At 45.9% G+C, this 12,610-nt stretch overlaps 1 protein-coding gene across 2 annotated transcripts in view; it reads left to right on the top strand.

Annotated features, from left to right (window-relative positions):
* Window positions 1-1,031: 1,031 nt before the first annotated feature.
* The window catches only part of GLS (glutaminase), a 413,780-nt gene continuing 402,201 nt past the window's right edge, over window positions 1,032-12,610 (top strand). Inside the window, exon 1 of one of the 2 annotated variants that reach the window (XM_075829939.1) lies at window positions 1,032-1,443. In XM_075829939.1, coding sequence (XP_075686054.1) covers window positions 1,157-1,443 — 287 coding nt within the window. In that variant the 5' untranslated portion in view covers window positions 1,032-1,156. The remainder of the gene's footprint in view (window positions 1,444-12,610) is intronic. The other variant, XM_075829940.1, reaches the window with a different exon arrangement.

Genomic DNA, 12,610 nt, shown 5'->3' with positions numbered 1-12,610 from the left:
ACTGTCACATCTCATTCACTTTCATCACTGTCACATCTCATTCACTTTCATCACTCTCACATCTCATTCACTTTCATTACTGTCACATCTCATTCCCTTTCATTACTCTCACATCTCATTCACTTTCATTACTGTCACATCTCATTCACTTTCATTACTGTCACATCTCATTCACTTTCATCACTGTCATATCTCATTCACTTTCATCACTGTCACATCTCATTCACTTTCATCACTGTCACATCTCATTCACTTTCATCACTGTCACATCTCATTCACTTTCATCACTTTCACATCTCATTCACTTTCATTACTGTCACATCTCATTCACTTTCATTACTGTCACATCTCATTCACTTTCATTACTGTCACATCTCATTCACTTTCATCACTGTCACATCTCATTCACTTTCATCACTGTCACATCTCATTCACTTTCATTACTGTCACATCTCATTCACTTTCATTACTGTCACATCTCATTCACTTTCATTACTGTCACATCTCATTCACTTTCATTACTGTCACATCTCATTCACTTTCATTACTGTCACATCTCATTCACTTTCATTACTGTCACATCTCATTCACTTTCATTACTGTCACATCTCATTCACTTTCATTACTGTCACATCTCACTCATTTCATTAGACAGGGTGACACAGCCATCATTGGTCACCAGTGCCATGGCCAAGGTCGCTGCATAGTCCTAGTCTTAAGTGACATTTGTAACCAAGAAAAAGGCAGCTGCAGCAAAAAACAAAAACAGAATTGGAATAAAGAGCTATTCCGCTTTTGACATTTTATTTTTAGAGGCGATCCTTTGACTGGATAGGCGATCTCAGGAATTGCCCCCGATCCTCATACCACTGACCTGGGGAGAAGATACCTTAGTGTATTCCCCAGGCCTCATATCGGTAAGCCCCTCCTGATACTAAAGGGAAATCCATGAGATCACCGTGCCTCCCCTCCTTAATGACGGGATTAGAAGATTTCCATCCACCAATCGGGAGATAGTAAATTGACAGCTAGCACCGTTAACCAATGAGCGCTATGAAGGACAGGACGCTCGGTCTTCACAGAAAGCGGATCGTACGAGCCGGCTTCCTGTACATTTATTCCACGGCTTGAGGATTGTGTTTATACAGAAGTCAATATGATTCGTTTTGGAAGATCGTCTTTTCTTAAACAGATTATAATTATAAACCGTGGGCGTTACTGTAAAACCGCTGCGTTAAAAATGGGCTTCAGCAGCGATGGGAATACTGGTGGCGGAGGGGGCTGCACCTACGCAAGGAGGTTATGGTTGACAAGTGGTCAATTATCCCAAGTGAGGCGCTTCTGCTCGAAATCTGGGGAACCCGCGGACCACGAAAGTGTTAAGAAGGTCCCGTCAGATGTGGATAGTGCGAGCACCGCGGCTGCTTGTCCCAAGGACGACAAGTAAGTAACACGAGCCGGGTACCTGGAGCCACAGGCCGTTACAGAGCAGGTGGTGTGGAGGGGTCAAACACGGAGCAACGGGGCTCATGAGGATTTTATCTGTGCGAAAAGGGTGGGGCACTGCGAGGCGTGGCGGGCCTTACCCCTCCTCCAATTACACCTTATTGTGCCGTTTTTTCCGTTGTAGGGCAGTGCTATAGTATGTACATAGGTGTGCTGGTGTATGTACGTAACGCGGGCGTATAATGACGCTCCTATATGTACATAGTTGGCTCGTTTGTGGCTTTCATTCCTAATGGTTTTGGGATGTACAATATATCTGAACACCTGAGGCTGAGGTCAAACTAGGAACGACCAGGGTACCCGGGTATAATGGTCATCTATGGGATGGAGAGCGCTCGCTGCTATTTGCCGCTCCCGCCGTGGGCGTCGTTTTGCGGTGTTGTCGCAGGAGGTTTCTCACAGGAGGCGCCGCCCTCACAGACGGTGGATGGTTAATGCCCGGCCGCGGCGCCGCTTTACTTTCACCAGACATAACTGTTGTAACGCTCACGTGTCTATAGGGAATAGAGCAGTTCTGAAGGACTTCACCGGTCCCTGGCTACATAGTCTCTGGCTGCACAGTCCCTGGCTGCATAGTCTCTGGCTGCACAGTCCCTGGCTACATAGTCCCTGGCTGCTACAGTCAGACCTGGGACTGGAAACAAATGGAGCAAAAACAAACCCACTCCAGTTCGCCATAATCCAGGTTCTTCCCACACCCAGCTGCCTTTTTCTTAGGGGGAGTGATAATCCACTCCCACAGGCAGACTATTATAATCCAGTTATAGGACCGTGGCAATTTTATTACTTCATAATTTATTTATTTTTTTACCAAAAAAATATAAGCAATTCTACAACAGTCCAGAAAAGTAACCGCAAATAACTGCAGCATTCCAATTTGTGATTTCTTTCTTTTTCTTTTGGACCGCCGGCACTACCGGTGAAGAGCGATGTATGTGACCGATGCCGTGCGGCTACAGGATTTCCTGCATGGTGTAACAGTACCATGGAGTGCCCAAATATATGTACAGCGCTCCGGAGCGCTATGGGGCAGATTTACTAATACTGTCTAAGGCTGGGTTCACACGACCATGTTACGTCCGTAATGTACGGAACGTATTTCGGCCGGAAGACCCGGACCGAACACAGTGCAGGGAGCCGGGCTCCTAGCATCATAGTGATGTACGATGCTAGGAGTCCCTGCCTCGCTGCAGGACAACTGTCCCGTACTGTAATCATGATTACAGTACGGGACAGTAGTTCCATGCAGAGGCAGGGACTCCTAGCGTCGCACATCACTATGATGCTAGGAGCCCGGCTCCCTGCACTGTGTTCGGTCCGGGTCTTCCGGCCGAAATACGTTCCGTACATTACGGACGTAACATGGTCGTGTGAACCCAGCCTTAACTAGGCCCATTTACACGGGCCGATGATCGGGGGAATGAGTAAGGGCCTGTTCACATCAGTGTTGCGTTCCATTGGACATAAACCTTCGCTTCCGTTTTCATCACCATTAATCTTAATGGTGACGGAAACTTTAATGGTTTCCATTTGTCACCGTTGCGAAAGGGTTCAGTTTTTTTTTTGACGGAATCATTAGTGCTGCGCTGATTCCATCAAAACCGCAAGCGGCTAAAAACCGCCATGGAATAAAACGCCTCTGCCTCCCACTGATAGGGTTTCGGACGTTTTTTTGCCGCTAATGCCAATTCAGTTTCCGCTTCAATATCAGCGTAAAAAACCTCAATGTGAACTGGGCCAAATAGTTATTTTTTATCAATTAACAAAATGCAAAGTGAATCGAAAGAAGAGAAATCGAAATCAAATCAATATTTAGTGTGACCTCCTTTTTCCTTCGTAAATCATTATGCATCACTGTCAGGGGAGCAAAAAAAAAAAGAACCTGTATCGTTGCGTATATCTTGTATACACTTTATAAGCCAAATTGTCCATTTAGGGTATGTTCACACGCACTAATTACGGACGTAATTCTGGCGTTTTTGCCCCGAATTACGGCCGAAAAATGCGCCTCGATAGCGTTGACAAACATCTGCCCATTGAAAGCAATGGGCTGACGTTTGTCTGTTCACACGAGGTGTAATTTACGCGCCGCTGTCAAATGACGGCGCGTAAGTAGACGACCGCGTCAAAGAAGTGACCTGTCACTTCTTGGGGCGTAATTGGAGCCGTTATTCATTGACTCCAATGAAAAGCAGCGCCAATTACGTCTGTAATGGACGCGGCGTTCAAGCGCCTGCCGTTACGGCTGAAATTACGGGGATGTTTCCTCCTGAAAACATCCCCGTAATTTCAGCCGTTACGGACGCTGCCATGTGAACATACCCTTACAAACAAAGGAACAATCGGATTATTCAAAGAGGTGGAAGACTGTACTCCGTATGGGTAAGATCCCATGTATACTTGTAATCCTGTGACTGACTGCAGTGGCTGGGTTTATTTTATTTTAGTACTAGCACTTTACTTGGTAAAGTTGACTTGTTATAATCGTGAGTTTGTTAATGTTTCTGGAGTGTTTTGTATAGGTAAAGCAATGATGATATAGCCATGGATTTATAGCCGTTATTTAAAGAGAACCTTTCACCTGTCCATACGTGTGCAGCGTGTAATGGGCAGGGCTGTACAAACCCTGTCTCACTATACATTTTTTCCCAATCTTACTCCGTTATTTAGATATCTGTGCTGTTATATTTGGCGCCCGATATTTAAATAACCCCCTGAACCGCCATTGGGGCATGTAATTGGCAAGGGGGCGTGTAACATCGCTGTGACACTGTCCAATCAGCTACGGACAGTGTCACAGCAAGAGTTGGAGAGCGGATAGCGTGTGCGCTAGCACGGGCAGCTCCGCCCGCACTACGGAACAGAAGAGAAGAATGAATTCTTCTGTTCCATGGCGGCGGGAGTAACGCGGGTGCGCACGCACGATCTCTCTCTTCAGCTCTCGGCAGACAAGGACAAGACTGTGTGATCTCTCGCGAGAGATCACATAGTCTTGTTCAGAATGTCTGCCTAGAGCTGAAGAGTGAGGGTAAGTGCACATGATAACTGGCTTTTACGTCTGAAATTACAGAATGTTTTCAGGAGAAAACAGCTGCGTCGTTTCAGACGTAAATGCTCCTCCTCGCATTTTGCGAGGCGTCATTGACACCCGTAATCTTGAGCTGTTCTTCATTGAATTCAATGAAAAACGGCTCAAATTACGTTTCAAAGAAGTGTCCTGCACTTCTTTGACGAGGCAGTCATTTTACGCGTCGTCGTTTGACAGCTGTCAAACGACGATGCGTAAATGACAGGTCGTTGGCACAGTACGTTGGCAAACCCATTCAAATGAATGGGCAGATGTTTTCCGACTTATTGGAGCCGTATTTTCAGATGTAAAACGAGGCATAATACGCCTCGTTTACGCCTGAAAATAGGTCGTGTGAACCCAGCCTGAGCGTGAGCTTGCATGCTCGCACAACTCCGAGCTGCTCTCCTCTCTCCAGCTCTTGGTGTGACGTTGACCGTAGCTGATTGGACAGTGTCACGGCGATGTTACACGCCCCCTTGCCATTGACCGTTCAGCGGGTTATTTACATATCGGGCGCCAAATATAACGGCACCAATATCTAAATAACGGAGGATAGGACTTTTTTTTTTAAAGTGCCCTAGGGTTTGTGCAGCCCTGCCTATTACATGCTGCACTCAGCTGCACGTGAATGGGCAGGTGAAAGGTTCTCTTTAATGCAACTTATTCCCGCAACAGCCATTTTTCGGATTTTCACTTTAGTTTTTTTCCTCCCCCCACCCCCCACCTTCCAAAAGCCATAGCTTTTTTTATTTTTCCATCAATATTACCAATTATTGTACCATATAATGTAGTGGGAAACAGGGAAAAAAATATGTGTGGTGGAATAGGAAAAAAACAGCAATTTCCCCAATCTTTTGGGGAGATTTGTTGTTACGGCATAGACCATGTGGTAAAAACGGCATGTTAACTTTATTCTGCGGGTCAATACGATTACTGCGATACCAAATGTATATAGTTTTTTTTATGTTTTACTACTTTTACAAGGAAAAAAATGACTGTTAAAAATAAAATTGTTAAACGTTTGTTAAATTGTTAAAAGTTTGTTGAACGTTTAGTAAGGGTATGTGCACACACAAAATAAAAAAACGTCTGAAAATATGGAGCTGTTTTCAAGCCACTTGCGTTTTTCGCTGCGTTTTTTACGGCCGTTTTTTGGAGCTGTTTTTCTATAGTCTATGGAAAAACGGCTCCAAAAACAGCTGAAGGCGTGACATGCACTTTTTTTACGTGGCCGTTTTGAATAACGGCTGCGAAAAAAAAACGCCAGTTGGAACAGAACGCCATTTTTCCCATTGAAATCAATGGGCAGATGTTTGAAGGCATTCTGCTTTCCGATTTTTCAGCTGTTTTTCGGGACGTTTACGGCCTGAAACACGTCCGAAAACACTACGTGTGCACATACCCATACCCTTTAAAACAGCTATTCCAGGACCTGATTTTTAAAGTAATTTGCAGTGTTTCTAGCATAAAAAGAAAAAAACGCTAAAAAAACTCTTTTCATCATTTGGGTAAGGCCACACGGAGCGGCCCTGATACGGTCGCAACGCGGCTAACAACCTTGCGGCTGTCAAACAGCATGTTAGTGGCCGCATGTTAACGCGGGTAAACCATCCGTTTATCTGCAAAATCGTGCGGCCATGAATTAATACACCCTTTATGGCCGCACGATTTTGCAAATTACAACAATTTACCTCCTATTCATTCTCTATGGCAGCATCGGAGAAAGCCGAACACTGCACTCGGCTATCTCCGGCACTACCATAGAGAATGAATGCAGCGGCAGTGTGCATGCACATGTAACCGGAATACCCCTTGACGAGGTATTTGACAGCCGCGCCTACATAGTGCCAGCGCGGTTGTTGGCCGGGTTGCGACCGTGTCAGGGCTGCTCCGTGTGGCTGTACCCATTCTGTTCAATATGTCCTGCTTGGTTCTGCTGCTAATCTGTTCTGCTGGGGGATGGGCTCTGAGTAGAATTAGTCTCCTTCCCCCTATTTGCTTTGAATTATGAGACCGTGACTTGACCCTTCGCTGGCAAACGTCTGCCAGTTCTTGCTTGGGAGGATGTACATTGGGAGGTAGCTAAGGACCAAGTCAGTGGTCGGAGATGAGTCTCGAGATGGAGGGTGAATGATGGGAAATGTTGTTTCTGAGTGCCGAGACCACGAAACAAGACTGACTTGTTTGATGATGTAGCATATCGGCGTCACAGAAGTGAAGGAAAATAGGAACGTTTTTGGAAAAATGACACAGAAACAACACAAAAACGACTCTTTTTGTTTCAATCTTAGTTAAAGAGGCTCTGTCACCATATTATAAGTGCCCTATCTCCTTTAGGCCTCATTTACACGAGCGTAATATACGCGCGTGCTTTTCACGCGTGTCGTACGCACCTATATTACTCTATGGGGCAGTGCAGACGATGCGTGAATTTTGCGCAGCGCGAGCGCGTTGCGTAAAACTCACGTCATGTTCTATAATCGTGCGTTTTTCGCGCATCACGCACCCATTGAAGTCAATGGGTGCGTGAAAACCACGAAGGTCGCAAGGTCGCGCACCCTGGACAGTGACTTCCGATTCTAATATACGTGAACGTGTCAAAAAAAAAAAAAAGTTCTGACTTACCGATAACTCCCGGCTTCTTCCTCCAGTCTGACCTCCCGGGATGACAATTCAGTCCAAGTGACAGCTGCAGCCAATCACAAGCCAAGCACAGGCTGCAGCGGTCACATGGACTGCCGTGTCATCCAGGGAGGTGGGGCCAGATGTCAAGAGAGCTGCGTCACCAAGGACGCGTCACCAAGGCAACGGCCGGAAGTTCTCGGTAAGTACGAACCTCTTTTTTTTTTTAAACAGGTTACTCAATATGGTGATCGGAATGCACTGTCGAGGGTGCTGAAAGAGTTACTGCCGATCAGTTAACTCTTTCAGCACCATGGACAGTGACTGACGTCGACTAGCCTCATCTCTATGATGGCGGCTGCGCGAAAATCACGCAGCCGCGCATCGTACACAGAGCTGTCAAGTGCCTTTTGCGCACGCAAAACGCTGTGTTTTTTGCGCCCGCAAAACGCACACGCTCGTGTAAATGAGGCCTTATAATGTGATCGGTACTGTAATGTAGATAACAGTGTTTATTTAGAAAAATTATAATTTTTGACTAAGTTATGTGCAATTTTAGATTTATGCTAATTACTTTCTTAATGCCCAACTGGGCGTTTTTTAACTTTTGACCAAGTGAATGTTGTAAAGAGAAGTGTATGATGCTCACCAATCAGCGTCATACACTTCTCTCCATTCAAGGCCATCTGTACTCAGCACAGCGTGATCTAGCTGTCACATACACCCACAGTAACTTTACTGAAGTGTCTTGAGAGTGAATAGACATCACGTTCAGCCAGGACGCGATGTCTAATCACACTTCCGACATTTCAGTATAGTTTGTGTGGAACGTAATCGCTGCACAGAGTGATCTCGCTGTGAATGACCGCAAACTTTACCAAAGTGTCGGGAGTGTGAATAGACATAGTGTCCCGGCTGGAGGTGATGGCTATTCACTCCTAAGACACTTCAGTAAAGTTAATGTGGTTGTATGTGACAGCACAGAGTGATCTCGCTTGAAGTGTATGACGCTGATTGGTCAGCATCATATAATAAGCACCTATAATACCCCTTGGGCAGCAATATAACCATAAGACCGTCTATATTTAAGAAAACCTATATATGCCTTAGGGTATGTTCACACGGCCAAATTTCAGACGTATACGAGGCGTATTATGCCTCGTTTTACGTCTGAAAATAGGGCTACAATACGTCGGCAAACATCTGCCCATTCATTTGAATGGGTTTGCCGACGTACTGTGCAGACGACCTGTTATTTACGAGTCGTCGTTTGACAGCTGTCAAACGACGCCGCGTAAAAATACAGCCTCGTCAAAAGAAGTGCAGGACACTTCTTTGGACGTTTTTGGAGCTGTTTTCTCATAGACTCCAATGAAAACAGCTCCAAAAACGGACGTAAAAAACGCCGCGAAAACGGCGTGAAAACGCTGCGAAAAATGCGAGTTGGTAAAAAAACGTCTGAAAAGCAGGGTCTGTTTTCCCTTGAAAACAGCTCTGGATTTTCAGACGTTTTTGTTGACTACGTGTGAACATACCCTAAGATAAATGTATACAGAAAAAGAGTCTTTGACATGTTAGTCCAAAAATATAAATTTTATTATTCCACAAATTGGAACCCTCCCAAAGATACCCATACATGTACATACAAAGTTAAAACATACTTAAAATTGAACAAACTCTGAGGTCATCAAATAACCACCATAGCCTAATTATTATAATCGTACATAATATACAGCAGGTAACATAAGAGCACAAGGGAAGAGCATGTAATCTTCAAATAGTAAGAGGTCCTAATGGTATCTGCCTCCACTCTACCTAGGTAAGGTCTGTTAAGGATGTTAAGCTGGCTGCCATACATGGGCATGGTTACATATCTATTACCTGTGGCTGACATGATGGCTGTTGATGGTCTCAGGAGAGGAACACCTCGACGCGCGTTTCACACCCTTCGTCAGGAGATGATTATAGTGTATTGGAGTATGGTTTAAATACTGCACCTGTATACCGGTGACCAATGGCGCATAGCGATTCATTAAGCCCTCCCACGTGTGTTATCCGCGTCAGGAGCGTTCAGTGCAGTGGCAGGTTTCCCCATCACCTGCACTTCCGCCCTATCTCTGACAACTTCCGGCACAGCATGTGGACGGCCAATCAAGCGCATGCGCACATCACCCTATGTGTCAAGCAATCTAGTGTTACAGTCTGAATCAGCCGTTCAGACTATTTACAAATTATTGATCTGCAGAGGAGTACAAAATGTTTGTAGTATCCATCAACAGCCATCCGTTCACATCACGGTTAATTATACCCACTCTGCATATATGTGCACAAATATATGTTGTATCCCTATACATGCACCATAGGTACAACCTAAATATGAATGTGCCACTCCAATGTGCGGCACACCAAGCACCATCAGCGGAGGCAGGTCAAGAAATTTTGAGACAGAATATTCTGCTTGCAAAAATACTATGTCTGAACAGGGCCAAAGGATTCCCAAGTTGACAAATTGGCACAACTTGTAAACAAAAAAATGTATATAATGGTATTTGCACACGACCTCTTTTCAGACATAATGGAGGCGTTTTACGCATGAAAAGACGGGTCCAAGGCTCCAATACGTCGGCAAACATCTGCCCATTGCTTTCAATGGGTCTTAAAAAGTTCTGTGCAGACGAGCTGTCATTTTACGCATCGCTGTCAAAAGACGGCGCGTAAAATTACGGCCGTGTCAAAGAAGTGCAGGACACTTCTTGGGACATAATTGGAGCCGTTTTTCATTGAGTCCAATGAAACCCAGCTCCACTTACGTCCGTAAAAGACGCAGCGAAAAACACGTGCACTTGTAAAAACGTCTGAAATTCTGGAGCTGTTTTCTCCTGAAAACCGCTCCGTAATTTTAGCCGTAATTGGCGTTGTCGTGTGCACATACCCTTAGAGTGGCAATGTTCATCGTTAGAAACGGTCCTGCTCAGGTTAAACCGTGCAGACATACTTGTAGAAAGTATATTGATTTTGCTAAACATTGCTATAGTAAGAACAAATGTAAGGCTCTGTTCACATCTGCGTTGTGTTTTCCGTTATTCTGTACTGTCCTGGGAACCGAAAGATGTAATAAAAAGTTTCCATCAAAGTATTCATTGATTTCCATGGGATTTTTTTAGCCTCAGTTTGGCTTGGTTTCGTAAGGTTTCCGTCTTTTTGCTGGGAAAATATAGTGTAGTCGGCTGTACTATATTTTTTTTATGTCCAGAAAGACAAAAACGTGACAAAAAGGAGATTACAGTTTTTATTAACATGACAGATACAAACGGAATCCAAAAAGGATAAAAATAACTAAAAAAATATAGAAAAAGACAAATCCTTTAACCCCTTAGTGACCACTAATACGCCTTTTTACGTCGGTCACTAATGGGCTTTAGGCTAGGCTGACGCCTTTTCACGTCAGCCTAGTCTAAGTCCTGCACGGGTCTCCCGTGCAGGCAGGAGCCGGGGCTCTGCTGTCTGATGACAGCTGAGCTCCTGCTCCAACGCCCGCGATCGAACCCGTTAAATGCCGCCGTCAATAGCGGCCGCGGCATTTAACTTTGTTTACAGAGGGAGTGCGCTCCCTCTGTCACCCATCGGCGGCCCGCGAATGAAATCGCGGGTCTCCGATGGGGTGTCATGGCAGCCGGGGGCTTGATAAAAGCCCCCAGGTCTGCCCTGGACATATTCCTGTTAGGACGCGCCAGTACGGGACAGTAGTTCCACGCAGAGGCAGGGACTCCTAGCATCGTACATCACTATGATGCTAGGAGCCCGGCTCCCTGCACTGTGTTCGGTCCGGGTCTTCCGGCCGAAATACGTTCCGTACATTACGGACGTAACATGGTCGTGTGAACCCAGCCTGAGTCCGAAATCCCATTCGTTGGAAAATGCTCCTTGACTTTTACCTACAAGGGGTGAGCCTGCTTGAATTTGCAGTGGTGTATGGAAATTACATTACATTCTAAGGCTTCATGCACACCGCTGGGCCCATAATGACGGCCGGGGCAGCCGGACGTTTTTACTGGCCGTGCTCCCTTTTATAAAGTTTAGGAGCACGGCACCGACACCCTACCGTAGAAATTAATGGGCCCGTAATTACGGGCGATTTTACTGTCGTGTGCATGTGGCATAGGGCTATTTCACACAGTTTTTTGGCTCTGTTTTTGACGTGAAAACCATGTCGGAAACTGCACCAAAAACCGTCCGAACTTGACTTCAATGAGAAGCGGAGGTGTTTTTTCCCTGCGACCAGAAAAAAATGCTTGCAGGAAAAAAAAGCATTATGCTCTTTCTTCCCGCATTTCCATTTCTGACCTCCCATTGACATCAACAGGAGGCATAGAAAGCGTTTTTTGGTACTGGTTTTTGCCCGTGGCCAAAAAAAAAAAAACACAGCAAAGAAAGTGCAGGCAAGTTCAAATCTGCCTCAAAATTCCAGAAGGAATTTTGAGACAGATTTTTCTGCCTGAAAACTCTGTGTGAACTTACGCGAAGGCTGGGTTCCCACAGGACGAATACTCTGCGTAAAAACCACACAGTGTATCTGACCTGGAACCCACAGTACATTCCGTCTGAAAACCGCAACACATTGTGGAGCGTCTTTTCGGATTGAATTTCTGTTGCGGAAAGCAGCTGTAAAGGATCTGCCAGACACAACTTCTGTGTCGACGCCCATAGGTAATCAGTCTGCACCTGCTTCTATGTCTGTGAGACTGACTCCATCTTCCACCACCCAGGATGGCAGGCTTAGGAGTGGGAGAGCCTATCACAGCCTGGCCAGACGGAGCTAGCTCCCGCCCTCTGTCTATTTATACCTGCCTTTCCTGTTCCTCCTTTGCTTGTGATTCTTCTCTGTTGGTTTCCTGGCCCTGCTGCAGCTTCTTGAACTACTGATCCTCTGCTTGTGATTGACCTTGGCTTTTCTGACCACTCTTCTGCTCTGCGTTTTTGTACGTCGCTCATCTCCTGGATTGACTCGGCTCGTTCACCTCGCTTGTTGCTCACTGTGTTCCCGTGGGCAACTTCCCCATTTCCCTGGCTTCTTTGTACCCTTGTCTGTTTGTCTGTCGTGCACCTATTGAGTGTAGGGACCGTCGCCCAGTTGTACCCCGTTGCCTAGGGCGGGTCATTGCAAGTAGGCAGGGACTGAGTGGCGGGTAGATTAAGGCTCACTTGTCTGTTTCCCTACCCTGACATTACAGCAGCGGTAAAAAACGCTCATACTTATGTATGTTGTTTTGGCGACGCGTCCCTCCATCGCAGTCCGGCCTACCTGGATGAAGCTGCAGCGGCGGTCACATGGGATGTAACATTATCCCAGGAGGCCGGCCTCTGATGTCATCCAGGCCAGCCTCTTGGGGTGACGTATCATCCCATGTGACT

Source organism: Rhinoderma darwinii, chromosome 6 (assembly GCF_050947455.1).
Source record: "Rhinoderma darwinii isolate aRhiDar2 chromosome 6, aRhiDar2.hap1, whole genome shotgun sequence".
In the NCBI taxonomy this organism is placed as follows: Eukaryota; Metazoa; Chordata; class Amphibia; order Anura; family Rhinodermatidae; genus Rhinoderma; species Rhinoderma darwinii.
This window is presented reverse-complemented; position numbering and strand designations above follow the sequence as displayed.